The following is a 17,558-nucleotide window of genomic DNA, read 5'->3' as shown; positions in this document are numbered from 1 at the left end:
TAAATAAATAAGTCTTGCATTTCCTGCAAGTTTTTCTCTTTAGGAAGTAGAACTTGGTGCATTTCCTTTTCTGAAATCCTGGAGTGAATATACACATTCAAGGGAGAAGGCCAAGAATGCTTTGTAACAGTTAGGCCACAGTGTAATTATGCTTACCTTCTGCAAAACAGTAAAGAAATGGGCTTAGAAAGGATCTCTTTCTCTTTCTTCTGCCATCTTCAGCCGTCTTTCATTTCTTTTGCCTTGATCTGCAATGTTTGTGCTGAGGTGGTGTTCTTTTAGGGAGAGCAATATTTCACTTACGGCAGCCAATGAGAATGACTGTGCCTAATTTGTGTTTCTGTTGTTTTAGAGTTCTTTGCCGAACTGGATAAAGCTATGGGCCCTCTGGTTTTTAACTCGAGCATCATGACAGACCTAGTGCGTTACACCCGTCAGGGACTACACTGGTTGCGCCTGGATGCCAAGTGATACTTCGAACTGAAGGAATGGAAAATTGAACACATTTTTCTCGCTGCCTCTGATTTATCTCCACAACACTGTGTCATGTCAATAAGGAAGACTGCCATAACACATTGCTTAGTTGACACTAAAAACAAAGAATGCTTTCACATGTCTCCCATCTTGATTTGTGTTTTGTGTTTTAACCCAAAACGATCTTGTTAATGAACTCCTTCAGTATTCCCTTTTAAAGTTATTTAAATATTTTTAAATTTGCGACATATAAAGGTGTAGCTTGGCTAATCTATCATGGATGGATCAGTCATTGGAATTCCCGTCACAATACGTAAATAGTCGGTTTAAATCCTATTTATTTTAATTTTTTTAATTTTAATTTTGAAAAGCCCAGTTTTTGGGTAGTTTTTAGCTGTTTCTTCCCTAAATTTTACCCTTCCAAGTACTTAGGAAAAATTAAACATAGACACTTTATTTAAGTACTCTGTGAGCTTTGTTACTCTGTAATGTCTTGTGGTGGTAGAACCTGTAAAAGGAATTAGGATTGATAGGTTCTAACGTGTAGAAACACCATACTTTTCATGCCTAATGCCTATGATCAACTAATAAATGACAGCTAGAGTTTTATTATTGCAGAATTTGTACTAAAGAGAAAAAATTCCAGATATTCTTCTACGTATTAAAATACTTCATTTAAATGAATTTTAAAGAAATTTATATGGAAAAATATTTAGCTGGTTCTGACTTGGGTTGCTTTCAAGGCAGTTTCAAACCATTGGTTAACACTATAGCAAATCATGAAACAATTTGCATTCAATGTAATATCAGAGTAATGGTGTAGGAATGAACTTCGGTCTGATAGGAAAGGCATATAGGAAAGGTTTCTGAAATGGACAATCTTGTGCTTTTTTTTTAATCTCTCTTCATTTAAAACGCATTTTGTTTGTCATTTTTTGACACTTGCAAAATCAGCAGTTTTGTGGTGAAAAAAACCAACAGTAGTTAAATTCCTACTAGAACTGCCATTTGCAATTTTCTCATTGACTGGAAAATCAGGAATCTTAAGTAGAGACGGAGGTCCATTTTTTTTTCTGCCTGAAAAAATGTCTGGTGGTTAATGGACACTACAGCATGACAGTGCAACAGCCATTGTGGGGTGGGGGAGCACACCTGCTATTACAGGGAAGTTGTCTAATCGTTTTGATGCAGAATGGATTTAAAACTTGTATTTACCCCATGTTAATGAAGGTCCCATTCGTGTTTGATGCATTTGATGGAGCAGAATATTCATTTGAGAGGGAAGCGAGTTGGTGTAACAGAAACAGTTTGTGGAGTTGCAGTCGACTGCTCTCAAAACCAAAGTATCTTTCCACATGAGGTGCTTGTCTGAGTCAAAGGTTTAAAATGCTACTGCTTTCAGTATTGCTTAGTGCCCCTAACATGTCTGGTGTGCCTTATGCCTTACTTTTAGATGAAGATTTTATGAACTGTTTACCAGATGTTTTACAGCAGGACCAGGTGTACTGTATGCAGTGGTCTTCTGCAGTACTTGGGTAAAATTCCATTTCTTTTTCAAAAGTACCAGTGTCTGTCATGCAAACTGACTTCTCATTGCAGTGGTCTTCTAAAGAGTCAAGCTCTGAATACTTTAGAGTGCGATTGTGGAATGCTGCTTTGTTTTATCTCCCATTTAACCCTTAGTTCTGTACCAGAGATGAACGTGCACGTTCAGGAAAAAATATTGCACTAAAGTTTTTTGTCGTCGTGGTTAAGTGCCAAAATCATGGCAACCTCGAAAGAAGGAATAGAATTCTACGCTACTTAGTACTGCAGTATGTCCTATGGGCTTTAAGAGTTTAGAAGTTTTGAAATGAGTAACCTACTAAAAGGTAGCTGCATATTCGTAGAGCTTCCTTTGTGTTCCAGCGTGTTTTGTACTTCCAGAAGAGCTTTGCTACATACGAACCAACATGTGTTTGGTTAGCGGACCTGTGACTTTTCCCGTTAGAGCTGAATCACTGATCAGGTCTGTTGGTTGGAGCATCCTTTTTATTAAATCACTGTGCAAGATCGCATTCTTTTCGTGTTTGCTGTTAGAGACAAAACTCTGTACCCTCAGACTCTGCATCCTGGTTAATAGGACACTGTCAACTAATTTTTCCTTTAATACTCTAATGTGCCTAGCACTCTTTTGACGCTATATAAAAAATACCTTTGTAGGAGTTGCATTCATAGTTGTTTTTTTTTGTGTAGTGCTGCACCGGCCGGTGCGGCTGCTTCCAGCTTGCTCCTTTGTGCACCGTGACCATGACTGTAAGCAGGAATGGTCTCATCTCTGGGAATTTATTTTCTCTTTTTATTTCCTTAGAGTCCCACAAATACCTTTTGGTGTTACACGCAGTTGTCTCTTACAAAAATGTTTTGCTTGTCCCCAGGTCAATGGGTCTTTGGGTAACTGAAAGACTTCTTACATTGTGTTAAAATGTGGACCTGAAATGGCTGACAGAATCCGTCACAGGGAAACATTCCCTGGAGTGCTGCCCAGGTTTTCTGTCTGTATGGGAGATACACAGTGGTCTTGTTATTTGAAAAATGCCTTACTCATCTGTGGCTATTTCAATCAGAGACACTTAAATTTCACGCTTCCAAAAGCATATCTGATTTGGGCTTTACCATTGTTTCTAAGACAGAAGTTGTGTACTTTGTCAGATTTCTTAGCAATTAAAAAAATGCAAATACTGAATATGCTTCCATCCCGGTGCCACGATGCAGACTAACAGTCCAACTCTGTCCTTTTGTTAACCTCTACACAACAGCAGTGGAAATGCAGACAGCGTCAGCACTAAGGCAGGCTGCGCTGGTGGCTGAGGAGGGGATCCCTCACTCCCAGCTTCCTCAACGATTCCCTAGATGATTGGATCTTAAGCACATATCAACACTGAGATCTTAATTCCCTTACCGAACGTGGTCCCAGTTGGTGAATCTTAAAAATGGCTTAATCAGACTAGGCTTGCTCAGATATCACTATTATTTGGATTTGCTGTGAAACTTGCAGGTTCCTAGATGGTAAGGTGCAACCATTTATACTTATAAACAAATCTTCAGGACACCAGAGTAAAACAGCCCGATACTTTTATTTTGATTTGAAACTATTAGCCATAAAGTAGAGCGTGTGAATGGCTCTTCTTGGCTTTTGATGGCAGTATGCAATTTGTATTGTATGTGTCTTTTAACATATATGTATATATATATGAAATCAGTCTGTCCAAAGTATATGTTATACTTGTTTTTAGATTATGGTGCAACTGACTATATTGATATATTATTTATTGAGTGCTGAGTCACCATCTTACTGGTGATAAATCTTGCATATTATACAGGAGTGCAATGTATATTCCTTTAGATTGCTGAGGCTTGATTGCTGTGATAACAAAGGAAAAGAAGAAGAAAAAAAAAAGACCTGAAATGTATTTATGAATGGCCCCAACATACAGAGTCAGTACTTTATGGGAATGATGTGCTTGCCCGGGGCAAGTAAAATAAAGCCGTAGGCAGATAATGATGTAGTTTTCCAGAATGGGAAACTATTGGAAAAAGAGACTACCTTTGCTGTATTTAATATTTCAGTTACCTAACAGATATTTACTGTCACCGCAGCGTTTATGTTAAGGGCCTGAGCAAGTCAAGTTTGAATTACCCATTGGGGAGTAAGCAACTTCCAAATTTCTAGATTTCTGACAAAAATTTTGGTCAGGGTTTAAATTATTCCATCTAATGAAACAGTGTTATGGAAACCTGTATGTTAATGCTGGATATCTTGAAGTGTGAAGACTAGCCAAAGCTTTTGGTGGCCAACTCAGACAAATACAGAGCTGTTCCAGGAGGCAAATCTCCACAGTGTGAAAGTTACCTAAAAGCAATCAATCAATCAGGGAATCGTGATGTATTTCAAACTCCATTACTTTTCAAGGAATTGGTTTCTGATGCCACGATGCCATTTGAAAGCAGCGGTATTGGGGGTGGGGGGAGGCAGGGAGGGAGGGCTTAGCGATGTAATAAGTACATTTTTCTCTCAATACGAGCTCTGGTCGTTGCTAGATCAGCTATCGACAGCATTAGTTCTTTGCTCTCTGCCGATCTCAGCTGAGTTTCAATCGAATACACTATACTGAGCAATTTGAAACGCTGTGTTACAGCGTTAGGGTTTATATAGGCCATCTTTATGTAAAAGTTTTAATTTCATCTGGAAACTTAATGGAAACGTACCTACTCCTGTCATACCTCTCTGCGTTTGCTATTGGAGCTGATACGGGCAAATTGGAATGCAGTGTTCCCCGACTTGGTTTTTATATGCAGCCCGGGGAATCAGTGCTGTTGGGTGCACAGTACTTCTGCAGCGCTTCTTTTCGGCTGCATTGATGTTACACATCTGAAAACTCAACTCTAAGGACCAGGCGTGACTTTTGCAAGCACAGTTCCTGACATTTGTATCTGGTCCCCCTTTTAAATTGTTTTAAGAAATTTTGTATATGGAGGATAAAGTGCTTATATATTTATTAAAAATCCTTTATCTTAATTGAAATTATTATTTGATGAAGAAGGGTTTTTTGGGGGGAGGGTTTGTGGGTGAGGGAAGGTAACTTTTCACCTGTCTCTTATAAATGAAGCCCTTGTGAATCATACAGAAAGGTACTGCTAGTAACTAATGGGATGTCTCTGTTTCACACTTTGTACATGACAAGTCCATGTGTTACATTTTGTTTCTATGGGAATATTTAGGCGTCCGTCTTCAAACAAAACCTAAAGAAACACACCAACTGTGATTTTATTTGTTGCAATACATTTAAAATTTCAAAGGGTACTTTGGGGCTCAAATTCTAAGTCAGTATGTGCATTTCACGTAATAAAGCTGTTAATGGTGAGCAAAGTATTATATACTAACTAGATTTTTTCCACATCTGTATAGTATATTCTATGTATTTTGTGGTATTGAGATTATAGAAAGTTTAGTGTCTGAAACATGCGTTTAATGTGTATTTTTAAACAAATTTATGGCAATTAAAATATTTGGAGAAAAGGGTATCACATTTCAATTTGTAAAGATCTTTTTAACTACTGTGTCATTAAAATGCTTTGTACAATGCAAAACTGTAACTGGAGAAACTAAGTTTAATAAATATCAAATAGATTTTCTGTATTAAACTTCAAAGTGGTCCTGTCTGTTGAAAGGGCTGCGTGCTCCCTGCTGCTGTATTTTTAAGCAGAGGTTTCTTTTTTGACCCCAGCACTCTGCATAACAAGGGAAGATACCGTCCAGTATGTGAGGTATGTTGAAATAATGGGATTATTCAGACGGGGAGGTCAGCTTGGGACGTAGGCAATTTTGATTAGAAATAATTTAAAAGTAAATACTTCTTCCAGTTATCACCAGATATATTTAGTATATTGAATCTGCTAGCACTATTATTATCAGTTTGTTTGCTCTCTCTTCTAACAGGCTTTTATTTGAAGTCCGGCTAAGAGTTCAGCTATTGAGACTGAAATGAGACAGAAGCGTGATCAACTTTACACACTTGCCAGGTTGAACGATAAATGTCTAAAGTCCACTGTGAAATAAGCACTTCTGCTTGAAGTGCCTGATGTGCCGTCAGCAGACACTGTGGTCACCGGATGCAAGGGGAAACCCAGGTAGTTTGCGGAATATAAACTTTTAATACGCACCTTAAAATAAATATATATATATGAACAATTACAAACAAAACAAACATGAGATGCAGAGTCCTTTTATTGAGCTTGGCCATCCTCAGTGCGTGCTGCAGAGGTACAACCCCGGTGAGCGAATGCTCTCCATCTTTTTGAAGTCCTTTTACCAGTTCCTGTGGCAGGAAAGTCGAATGTACTTGTTGCTGATTTGCTGTCGTAGCTTCTGAGTGGTCAATAAATACGTCACAAGTAGAGCTGAGCCGTGGCAGCAGTAACAGCAGTGGGTGTTCTTAGAGGCAGGTCACTCGGAGGCAGTTCTAAGGAAGCAGCGGTTCTTCCTGGAGGACAAAACATCATCAGGCACTGACAGCTCAGACTGGCGGCCATGTAGGGCTTACACAAGTCTATCCAGCCCTAGCGGTGCTCATCTTACTCAGCCATTGCAGCGGTGCTGCTGTTATCTCACTGACTTAATTCAGTTTGACTTTATTCGTTTTACATTCTTTGCTTCTCATGGTAACTGCAAAGAACAGCTTACCCAGGTCTGACCCAGTAGTCAGATAGTGGCGTACAAGTTACCCATAAGAGACACCTTTCTGTCTATTTATCTTCCTGTAGCTGCTGTTACAGTTCATCCATACTAGTTGGTAGAACCACAAGAAGCATTTCAAATGCATGCAAAAGAGGAGCCTGACTACCATTTCCTGTAGCATTTGCATCTAGATGATGTATATGTTCTGCTCTTCTTCCATTTGCTTTCTGGCAGTACAGTAGGTGCCACAAAATCAGCTTTCAGTCACCAAGTAACTTCAACATCACTTTTTATATGGATTTGGACAATTTACTCATACTTCGTGTGCATGGCAACTGAGGAATTTTTGCTTTAGTATTTTAGCTCTCTTCAAAATGAGAGCTGAACTAGTCCCTTTTAATTAATATATGCTTTAAAGTGAATTATTTTGGCCTTAAGGATTAATTTTTAAGGCCTCAGTACCTAAATTCAGTCTCTAACTCTGTGTTCTTTTTTCTCTTTCTAAGATGACTTTTCTGGGGTTGCACTGCAATGGCTCAGGCCTGTCATCAAGGGCACTTGGACTCTGTTCTGTTTGTACTGCCAACAGAAGAGGTCTCAATCTATTGCTCCATCCTTATTCCTGGCATCTTTTTCTTTTATGCACAGAGTTAATCTCATATCTTAATTGATTGAGAAGAAGTAGGAACTTCCTCCACATAACACAGTATCAAACGTCTCCAAGCCATGATGTTGATTAGGGTTAGTACCTGCATAGCATTGTAATGCATTCACTGTTATCCCTACATGAGGCTCCAACGGGTCTCAGTGAGACTCCTCTCCAGAAAGGTGTCATCCGCTTCTGTCTCTGGAGGGGCTGTGGTTGGTGCAGGGAAGCAGAGTGTGCCTGGAACAGAGCAGCCAACTGTCAGCAACATGCAGCAGCAGTGGGCAGAGGGTCATTTTGATGCTCGGGTCAATCATCTTAAGCATTACTAAGTGAAGGACTTTAAATCTTCCTTGTTTTCAGACATTGCTCTCTTAAAGCATAATTGTTTGTATCCGAGTCCTAAAGAAATAGTTATTAAAAATCAGCATTTTAGTTACTTTGGGAGGGAAGGCACAATTACTCTGAAAAGTAACTGAGCAAGTGACCCATCTTCACTAGGCAGACACTCTGCTTCTTTGGGATGCTGAGTCCCCCAAAAGAGCTCTACCCACACTGCTGACTCCTGCCAGTTCCTCTCGTTCATGCACGTCTTTGCTGTCTGACGTCTGAACTAGCACTTCAAACAGTAATCTGTGCTTACCTGACTGAGCAGCAGTGAGAAGAATAAAAGGAATGCCATGCTTTTCCAACAGTGCATCTTCACAGGATGAGCTGCCACTTCAACTGTAGGAGCAGCTGTGGGTGGAGGAGGTTGGAAGAGCCCCGAATAGAACTTCCCAAGCTACAGCCAGATTTTTATAGACTTCATTCTCTTATCATTGCATCAGCTGTCAGTCATTACAGGAACAAAGTTCATTTAGGAGCAAGAGGGAATTACAAAGTTAGCATCTACTGAAGCGATCTGGTTCAAGGCCTATCTATCTAGCTAATGATTTACTCTCCTTCCACTTGTACTTTGTCTGGTCAGCTTACCAGATTTGCCAACTGTTCTTTCTTTAACACCTATCTAGCATGTTACCAGAACTCCCTTGTGTGCCTGCAAGTAAAAGTGTGGGTGGCCAACAGTCTCATGGTGAAGATCAAAAAGCCATAACCTTATTTGACTTCTGTGACATTCACAGCATGCACAGCTCTGAGTTTGCCAGCTGGGAGGTAAATACTGCTCTCCTGAGAGTATTTTGAGCAGAGAATCAAACTTTCGACTCTGCTTCTCATTCTTGGTGTGTGAAAGAATCACAAGCAAATAATTTAACCTTTATTCCCACAAAGCAGTACTTGAGAATCAGATATAATATTTTCCATGTGGGGTTTGGAATGTCAAAATAATGTTATTACTTGGTAGGTAAATCACAGATCTGTCCTTTCAAGGATCCTCATGTGCAGTTAATCTCTAGATAGCTAAGCAAAAAAGTAGAAGGGATGGCTGCAAGGATTTTATGGAGGTGAGTTGCTCTATCTAGCAAGACTGGTTTATGGAGATGAATGCTCTCTGCTGTACTCTGCCTCTGTATCTCATAGTCTACCTCACGATTCATCTTCTGAAAGGTGCCTACAAAACTCCCACTGATGTGGACAGGCAGACTGTAATTAAGGGAAATCTTAAACTCTTCTGTGGTGATAGAAGATTGCCAACAGCCCAGAGAAAATAATGTTTAAAAAGCACTACATACTGCTTCCCATTTCTTCCAAAATATCAAAGTTGAAACATGCTTCCCCCACTTGTCTCCCACTGAGACAAGTAGGAGTAGGTGTGTGTCTAAGATTACTACTCTGTAAATGCACCTTGTCACTATTTACTCCTTTTTGGCTGTGATGCTTCATGCACCCAGCTACCACGTATGTCCAGGTTTACTGTATCTGTCAAGGAAATGACTTTTTTCAGTTGCAGAGTAGCAGAACACCAGTATAGCTGTGTCAAGCTCTGCACGTAGATTTGGAAGCAGTCTGTTTAAAAACAAATATTTCAGGTACTGTACAAAATAATTGTGCTTCAGCTACATTATAAATCCAAATGTGAATGCAGTAGGCTACAGTTTTCTGTGATTGCCCAATATGGAGGCATAAGTGCCAGCGTGGAAGGCAAGTTACATAGATTAAGATAATGCCTGCTTGGTTGTCAGGTTCCAGCCTACAAATGATTACTGCGAAGCCCAAATTTCACTGGGATTAAATGAAAGCCCTTTGCAGCATATTGCCTCCAACCCACTGCAGGAAGATTTGCTCCTTTCCTGGCGTTCCTCTTACATTTTCTCACTTCCCCTTATTTGTCTTGCTTCCCTGTGAGGAGGAATCAAAACTGGTCTTTATTTTGCATTCTTGGGTCTCACATAATCACTGCAGATCAAATAGCTGAACTTCAGTGTTGGTTGGTTGTTTTTTTTACATTTTGCTGTGAATTTCTCAACTGTTTCTTCTACTGAATCCTTTCTTTACATACAACTGAGTTTTAATTACTGCCTTCACCTGTGGAGCACAGGTTTGAATGGCATCTCAACTCTAAGAGCAGTGCCTCCAGCATGTCATTGTTTCTCAGCATTTTTTGCTAGCTAAAACTAGTCGTGTGATGATACATCAAAATTGTTGAGTATTATAAGTTCTTTATAGTGTCTTTGTAGTTGCAGATCCCTTCTGGGCTGCATCTGTTTCATCTGTGCAAGAAAAAAAAGGGACTGATTGTTTCCATGTGTGCAAATGCAGTGCAGTCCAGATGTCTGTTGCAGGCCAGTAGATAGCCACTGCAATTGTTAAACAATTGAAAAGAATGTAAAACATTGCTGTGTTGCCACTTTTAGCATTTAGTGAAGGAACATCAGAAATAAATGAGGGGACAGATTGATTTTCAGCTGCATTGTTCAGACTCTGAAATGCTGCTCAGCTGAGCTCCCACGTACCACCTGGCAGGTGGGAGCCATCACTGCAGCAGCATGTCAATGTGCCAGGTTTGCTTCTTGCTCCCTGCTGCACGGCTGGGCCCGCAGGCAACTGCAGAGATGAGAACAGCTCAGCGGGATTGCAGCAGGTGCTGCCAGCAGCAGGTACAGACAGGGAGCAGCTCCAGCCCAGCTGCTGACCCTGCAGCATGAAGGTTAAAAGCCAGGGCCTGGCAGCGGTGCTGTCGCTTGAAGCTCACGGGGCTGCTGGGTTGTAGGTAAATTCAGCAGTGGCAGCTGAACTTGCGACCTGTTTACAGCAGTCTAGCAGCTGGTCTGGACATAGTTCAGCTGTCTGTGAATGGGAGCAGAGACCTCACGAGAGGCTGGGCTCTGTTCTGAGCTGCTCATGCTCAACAGAACTGCTGAGAGGTACCAAAAAGGAAGTATTGACTCAAACTCCCACAGTACGAAACCTTAGATGTCCTGTTATTCAGGCTACGAATCAACTCCTGTTGCTGTTTGAGGGTAAGTAAATAAGACCCAAACAAGAGTTCTGAATGAAGTATGGCTGCCGACATGTTTGGCTGCTCAGAATTGGAGAACCCAGTTTATTCTTCCCTTGCTTAAGTAGAAATAGAACTGAAATAGATTATTTTTAGCAGAACTTACAGCACTGAGTAGCTTGCTTTGCTTGTTTCTGCCAACCTCAGACTGCACTTGGGAGTACAGAACAAGAAAGCCTGCAGCTATTGGAAGTGTATATTCACAGCTTGCTGAAGTGAGAGACTGAGCATCTTTGACTTCCAGACAGCTCAGCCCTTAACCCACAAAGGATCTATCACAGAAGAACGTCACACTCTCCAGATTAGATAAATTTTCAGTACCAGCTACAGGAATAGCGTGACAGGGAGATAAAGGTGTTACTTTGCTTGAATTTGAGGCAGACAGCTCAACACTAAGAAAAATAAAAGATAAAGGAATGGGCCAAATGTTCTGGACTTTGCAGAGGGAAACGTGTCATACATGTAAGAGCCCCGGGGTGAATTTTGTAGTCATGCATTTGAAAATTTAATGGTAGTAATAGAGTTCCTTAAATCATCTTTGGGTGTTAAAATAATCCTTTTACTTCCTTGTAGTTCCCTAGGAACTGCTTTTAATTCAGCCAGTTAACGCTAACCAAACATCAGAATTGCAGTTTATCATCTGATTATTATTAATAAATATGATAACCTGGTAACTGTATAAATGATCAAAGCTCATATTCAATTCTGAACCATCAGTCAGGCTGGGCAATTTTTGTCAGTATCATATCAGACTGTTCTTCACAGGTACACAGACTGGAATATGTTCTAATTCAAGCAAAAAGTGGCCAGTGAGAGGAGGATAAAAGGATCAAATTGCTCACCAATGCTCTGCTATTTCTCATCACCTGTACTGTAGCCAGGGCTGCCTTCAACTGAATACACTGAGAAATGTATCTAGAAAATAGAGTCAGAGAGAAATGTGAAATAAAGCAATTTGAGCTTAGAGGATTTTAGTACTGTTATCTCTGTATGGCATTCACCTGACAGATAACGGGGTATAATTCACCTTAAACAATGTAAGACACAGACTTCATATAAAGATACAGGCCAAAGTTAATTAGGCATTATTATGTATTATCTCCCCGTCCCTCTGGTTCCGTGAATGAGCAATGGAACAAGTAACGCAGAGCGGTGACACTGAGCGGTGCAGTCACTGGTCGTTCTCATAGTCAGCAGGATTCTTCCTCTTCAGCCTCTCAAACTCTTGCATGCCCCACGAGTACAGCAGGTAGGCGCCCAGGAAGGCTGGAAACGGAAAGGAAACACTGACACAGGACACGGCACAGAGCAGCACGGGCTGCCCACTGTGCTTCTACGGCAACACAGCCATGACACCTCGCTATAAAGCCCCATTGCCACCATAAAGCCCCACTGCCACCGTAAGGCCCCATTACCACCATAAGGCTCCATTGCCACTATAAGACCCCACTGCCACAATAAAGCCTCATTGCCACTATAAGACCCCACTGCCACTACAAAGCCCCATTGCCACCATAAGACCCCATTACTCACTGTGTCCCCCCGAGATCCATCGGGCCCCCGCTCAGCCCCGCTCCTACTCACGGGGCGCCACCTTGAAGACCTGTGAGCTGAAGCGCCGCCACACATTGGGCAGCCCGTCCGAGAAGACGTTGGGGATGGCGCGCTGCTCGAAGGGCGACAGGCTGTACGTGATGATGTGCCGCACCTGGGCCAGGTTCCCGAAGTGGATGCCCATGGCCGGACCGTGTCACCTTGTCACACCGCCCCGCTGCAGCGCGACTCAGAACGGAACCTCACATGCTGCTTCTGCTTCCTGGCGGCGAGGCGGCCCTTGGTCGCCATTGGTTGCAATGGGTGCGTTATCACTGCGCAGAGGATGCGCCCTCGGATCCATCACGTTTCTGATATGAGGTGATACGTTTCTGTAGCTGCCCCCATTACAGCTTCCACAGCCTGAATGCTTTGTCCTCCATTGACTTTTCCACACTCGTGATAAAGAGCGAATAACTTCACATCTCCGTGTTCGCTTCTGCTGAACCAGCTGCAGGGTGCGCAGCATCTTTAATCCCCTAAAAACGCCAAAACGCCCTAAAAACGGTGAGAAAAGGCACCATAGGGCGCTGCCAGGATCTGTCACTGCTGAAAGAGCCGCAGCCACAATGTGAAAGGAGGCGGCTTCAAATACACACACGTTTGGCAGAGCTCAGCTCCCATCGTTTGGAATGGATCGGTGGGAGTGGCGTACATTCAGCAAGCAACCCTTTTTAAAGCCAATCAGACACAGCACCAAGCTGAGGCAGGACTTTGTTTGACGTGGAACCATTTCGCCTGGAGCCCTTGGTGAGATGAACCTCACACAGCGCCAAAGTCAGCACTATTTTTAGTTCAGCAGCTTCAGGCCAACGCAATGGGCAGAGCTGGGCTGTGTCAGGCAGCACCGCAGCTCCAGGCTCATGCCGAGGGACTAAAGCACGTCTGCTGCCCTGCCAGTGCCCTGTGAGCCATGTACAGCCCTCGGGCTCCGTGCTGTCCCCACCAGGCTGTGCTCCCAGCCTAAGCCCCACGGAGCCGTGTGAGTCATGATCTAATGTTAAGGGCTGGTAGAGAACGGGAGTTTACGCAACAACATGCTCACAAATTGTTTTAAAAGCTATTCTTCTCAACTAAAAAAACCCCCACACTCAAAACAGCACCATATTCTATTAAAAAATCCCTACCAAAAGCAGCCCCCTTTGTGTGAGCTGCAGCCAAAGCTCTCTTAGCTTGAGTTGTTCTCATCCTGAAACAAGCATTTTCTGCAACATTCCTACAACAAGAAAAACACTGGGGGGGGGGGCTGGAAATTTGGAAAGGAAAAAGAATGAAATACTGAGAATAATTTTAACATGAGCCTTTCCTCTTATCCAGAAGCTTAACAGAAGTGCCATTACAGAGGATTTCTTTATATAAAGTAAGACTAGCAGACACTGAATTCAAGTGATATGTGTGATAGGCACTCATTTTATTTATTATTAAATCTGTACCAAAACAGCTTAAAATAGGCACCTGGTAGTTGAAACCACTTCTGTTCAAATGCAACATTATTGCAATAAAAAGATATTTACATTTATTTCCACATTCTAGAAAGCCCGAGTGGCTACAAAAACAGTGCTATTATATAAACACCCACTAATTAACTCCATGCTCCTATTCAGTTTGAAAGAGCCATCAGAATTACACAAACACCACAAATATTCTGAGATTACAAAACACCCAAAGCAAGTGTGAAGCAGGTTAAGGTGCACCCCCTACCGACAAGTGCATTTAGTAGCTATCATGTCCTCGTATTCTTTGTAGACTATGGAGCCATCAGGCTCTATGGTCAGGACGCTCAGAGGGCTGTATTCAGCAGGAACACAGGAGGGCCTGGGAACAGAGGAGTCCAGTTTCTCATATATGAGGTTCTGCACCATTGTATGTACAGGTGAGCCATAACGGTGCCCAACCACCCTTGGACAGTCACCCTTGCAGTACTGAGGGCTGTATCTGTGCGGTGCTATGATCCATTTGTCCCATTTTAACCGGCTGAAGCTTAAACGGAAGCTGTGAAGCTCGCACTCGTTTTGAGGAAACAGAAATTGTTTGAAATATTCACTCAGGTTTTGAGGCGGAGTTGCTGGAGCTTCCTTCAGATTCTCTTCCCTTCGATGCCTGGATGCCCTTTTAACCTGCGTGTTCTCTCTTCCTTTGTCACCTGTCACATCAGCAAACAGGCTGTTCCTCTGCCTGGGCCGCGCTGGGCTTTTCCTTCTGTGTCTAAGTGAGTTCCACCTGTGATAAGCTTGCTCGCTGGTATCGTTTAGGTAGAGAAGAAGTGGGGACCAGAGCCATATTAATGAGATTATCCTGGTTAGTGTTATGTTGTGGGTTACCCATCAGACAAGTGAAGTTCACAGCCATATGAATATTCCTCCTGTTAGTAGCAATGAGAGGCTGCAGAAAAGAAGTCACATCAACCTCAATCCACTTGCGCTTTCTAACTTCAAAGTGCAGGCTAAAAGCTACAGAGTGTGAAATGCTGGGACATTCTTGGCTAGAAGAATCATGCTCCTTAACAGCCAAATGGCACGTGCACGTAAAGGAAGAAGTGGGAACTGAGGTGTCAAATGAGTAGAGCAAGACAGACTTGAGTAAGTGCTCGAGAGCAGTAACACGGTCCAGGTTGAAGAGCAGATCCACTGAGTGAAGGTCTCCTGAAAAGAGAAACAAAGATCTTGCACAGTTAATGCATCTTGATTTGCCACCGGTACATAAATGCTCTGACATAGTGGATCACCAGAAATTGGTAAGCAGCAGAAGAAACCAATTTAGATGCCCATATTTTTATTATATGGAATGTCTACTTCAGTCAGAACCAAAACTTATCAACAAAACCAAGAAGGCCCAAGGTTTCTAAGAGGCACTGAGTGCAGTTAAGGAACAGCACACAAAGTTGGCAGTTCCAATGGGGAAAAAGGAACCAGAGCCTTTGGACTGTGCAGGAAACCATGAAATGATGTAAGTTCTAACGGGTGTGCTGCCATGTTCCCTTTAAAACTTTAGATTTTTAGCATTAGCTGCAGTTATTGTTCCTACTCACACATTCCTGACCAACAGCTGCCAGTGATGCTGACTAACAGCAAAGCAGAAAGTCATTTCTGTCAGTTTGCTTCTCTCTCATGAAACAGAATGACAGCTTCCAAGCTATTCTGAATGCATATTTCTGTCTCATTTGTCCCTACTGTAGTACACGCTGTTTGTTGTCATTTCCCATGATGTTATTTGTATTAACTGCAATTTCTGTCTCATTCTGAGGCTGGTGAAGCCCCGTGCTGGCCTTCTCTCCAGGTGTAGAGCTGAATGCTCAGCACGCTGCTTCTCTTACTGCTCAGCACTGCTGCTTTCCTGAGTTAGAGATTGTTCTTTGGTAGACACAAGTGCATTAAGTGATCTTCAAACACAGAGAAGCAAAGGGTTAAGAGTCAGATGTGGTCTCTGTGGATCTTAATAAACTTCCAACTTTATGTTAATGATTTTTTTTTATCTAAAGTTATGAATTTCAACAGCAGCCTCCAAATTTGCTCCAAGTTGATTTGGATTCAGACCACTGCTTTAACTGCTGCTGTATTTAGGAGACATTGGCATGAGGCTGCCTGTTAAAAACCAAAACGCCTCCAGCAGCCTGTGCTGTAAATCACCTACCTGATCACCTACCTGTAATCAGGTCCCTGTGGCAGTGCTGGCACTCAGAACACGGGGTGAAAAGTTGAACAGTGTTATAGAGGTGGCTCTTGTGGGCCTTTGGGATTCCCTCCTTGGTGGCGTACATCTTATACAGCCTCTTCATGTACCGCAGGGCTCGGGAGTCCAGCTGGAGCCTGGGGGTCCCACGTTCCCAGCTCTGCCATCCCTGGTCGGACAGCACTTTGAGCAGGGGAGGCAGGAGCGCACAGCCTCGGCTCGCTCCCTTGGGCAGCCGCAGCAGCGGGTAGAGCTCGCGGAGCTCAAGAGCTCTCATAAGCCCGGAGCCCTTGTCTGGAGCTGCGCGACCCCTGGAGCGGGGGGAGCACTGGATGCTGAAAGAAAACCAGTGAATGCAGCAATAGAAACAAACGCAGACCCTCCAGGTACCCTCCATGATCTTCAGAGCTGCAGCCTAACAACGCCTCCCCCAAAATATTCAAGAAAAAACGAACGCACACGAGTGCGAGCCCTTATATATGCTTCAGCTGTGACTCTAAAGGGAGGTTTCTTTGTGATTAGAAACCAAAGGGGAAGATCCGCAGCTGGCTGTGGAATCCACGTGCGTGTGTGTGCGGCCGGGCTGAGTCTCTGCACGTGGAAGCGTCTCACCAACAAACGCTGCTTCTCAGGGTTAAACTTCTCCACCTGGTGAAAACTGCAGCGCACCATGTTCGTGGATCAGCCCCCAGGGGGAGCCGGGAGCCCAAGTGATGCCGCCGGTCCGGCTGAGTGAGCGCGATCTGCCGGCACTCCGGTATCAGGGTGTTAGCTGTTAAAGGAAGTTCAGCAACAGCACCAGTTATCATTGCTAAATATATATAAGATGCTAAATATTGTTGCTCCTAAAGATTCCATCTGGAGTAGTAGTGAGTGCTTGGTGTGTTTAGAAACTCGTTGCATGATGTAAGGAAAGGGGTGGAGTTTTGTTTTACTTAGTAAGGAAAACGTGTTTTCATGCCAGATGGTTTTAATTAGAGCTGTGCTATTGGTAATCTAGTGAAGTGTCACCTGTAATCTGGCTTTTGCATCTTAGGGCTTCTAAATAAGGTGTGCTTGTTCAGAGAATGCTTAATTAACTTACAGAATTCTTTCATTTGGAATGGAAGGTTTAATTCAGATACCAATTTTGGAGTGTTATTGACAGCTAGTTAGCTGAGAAGGGTCATAAACACAGTGCAGCTAAACAAGCAGCTGTACCACCTGCAAGGACAGCAAGAGCAACAGGATGCCCTGTGATGGTGAGAAACTAGCCATGGTTTTGTGAACTCAGCAAGGGAGTAACTATCAGGATGATAACTCCAAGTTGCAAAGATACTTGGGGATGGTATGTAATTGGGAACCAATGATGAGCTCCGCTTTTGCACTATGTATGAGCTAATTATCTGTATTATAAATGTACACGCAGCCAAGCAATAAATGAGATTAGCTGATCATATGTCAGTGACAGGTGTGGTCGTTTGCTTTTCTCCCTCCATCTCCAACAACCAATCTCTAATGTGAAACAACATAACCTTTTT

At 42.8% G+C, this 17,558-nt stretch overlaps 3 protein-coding genes and 1 pseudogene across 6 annotated transcripts in view; 1 reads left to right on the top strand and 3 right to left on the bottom strand.

Moving 5' to 3' along the window:
- LOC146759607 (AF4/FMR2 family member 4-like) overlaps positions 1–5,658 on the top strand; it is a 37,636-nt gene extending 31,978 nt beyond the window's left edge. For all 4 annotated transcript variants that reach the window (XM_085510770.1, XM_085510767.1, XM_085510769.1 and 1 more), the window contains one exon: positions 353–5,658. In XM_085510770.1, the coding sequence (XP_085366896.1) occupies positions 353–471 (119 nt within the window). In that variant the 3' untranslated portion in view covers positions 472–5,658. The remainder of the gene's footprint in view (positions 1–352) is intronic.
- Positions 5,659–6,145: 487 nt separating this feature from the next.
- LOC146759606 (liver-expressed antimicrobial peptide 2-like) lies at positions 6,146–8,131 on the bottom strand. The gene is made up of 3 exons (XM_085510765.1): positions 7,981–8,131; positions 7,441–7,577; positions 6,146–6,497 (listed from the first exon to the last, which is right to left on the bottom strand). Exons 1-3 carry the CDS (start codon positions 8,035–8,037, stop codon positions 6,461–6,463), a joined length of 231 nt encoding a protein of 76 aa, XP_085366891.1. The 5' UTR covers positions 8,038–8,131; the 3' UTR covers positions 6,146–6,460.
- Positions 8,132–11,838: 3,707 nt separating this feature from the next.
- LOC146759605 (cytochrome b-c1 complex subunit 8-like) lies at positions 11,839–12,573 on the bottom strand. Its single transcript, XM_085510766.1, has 2 exons — positions 12,361–12,573; positions 11,839–12,042 (listed from the first exon to the last, which is right to left on the bottom strand). The coding sequence occupies exons 1-2, from the start codon at positions 12,512–12,514 to the stop codon at positions 11,948–11,950; spliced, it is 249 nt and encodes an 82-aa protein (XP_085366892.1). The 5' UTR covers positions 12,515–12,573; the 3' UTR covers positions 11,839–11,947.
- A 1,376-nt stretch (positions 12,574–13,949) lies between these two features.
- On the bottom strand, positions 13,950–16,435 carry LOC146759604 (growth/differentiation factor 9-like; annotated as a pseudogene).
- Positions 16,436–17,558: the final 1,123 nt, after the last annotated feature.

The sequence above is a fragment of the Coturnix japonica genome, chromosome 10 (assembly GCF_054131305.1).
Source record: "Coturnix japonica strain WE chromosome 10, WE-NBRP24, whole genome shotgun sequence".
NCBI lineage: Eukaryota > Metazoa > Chordata > Aves > Galliformes > Phasianidae > Coturnix > Coturnix japonica.
This window is presented reverse-complemented; position numbering and strand designations above follow the sequence as displayed.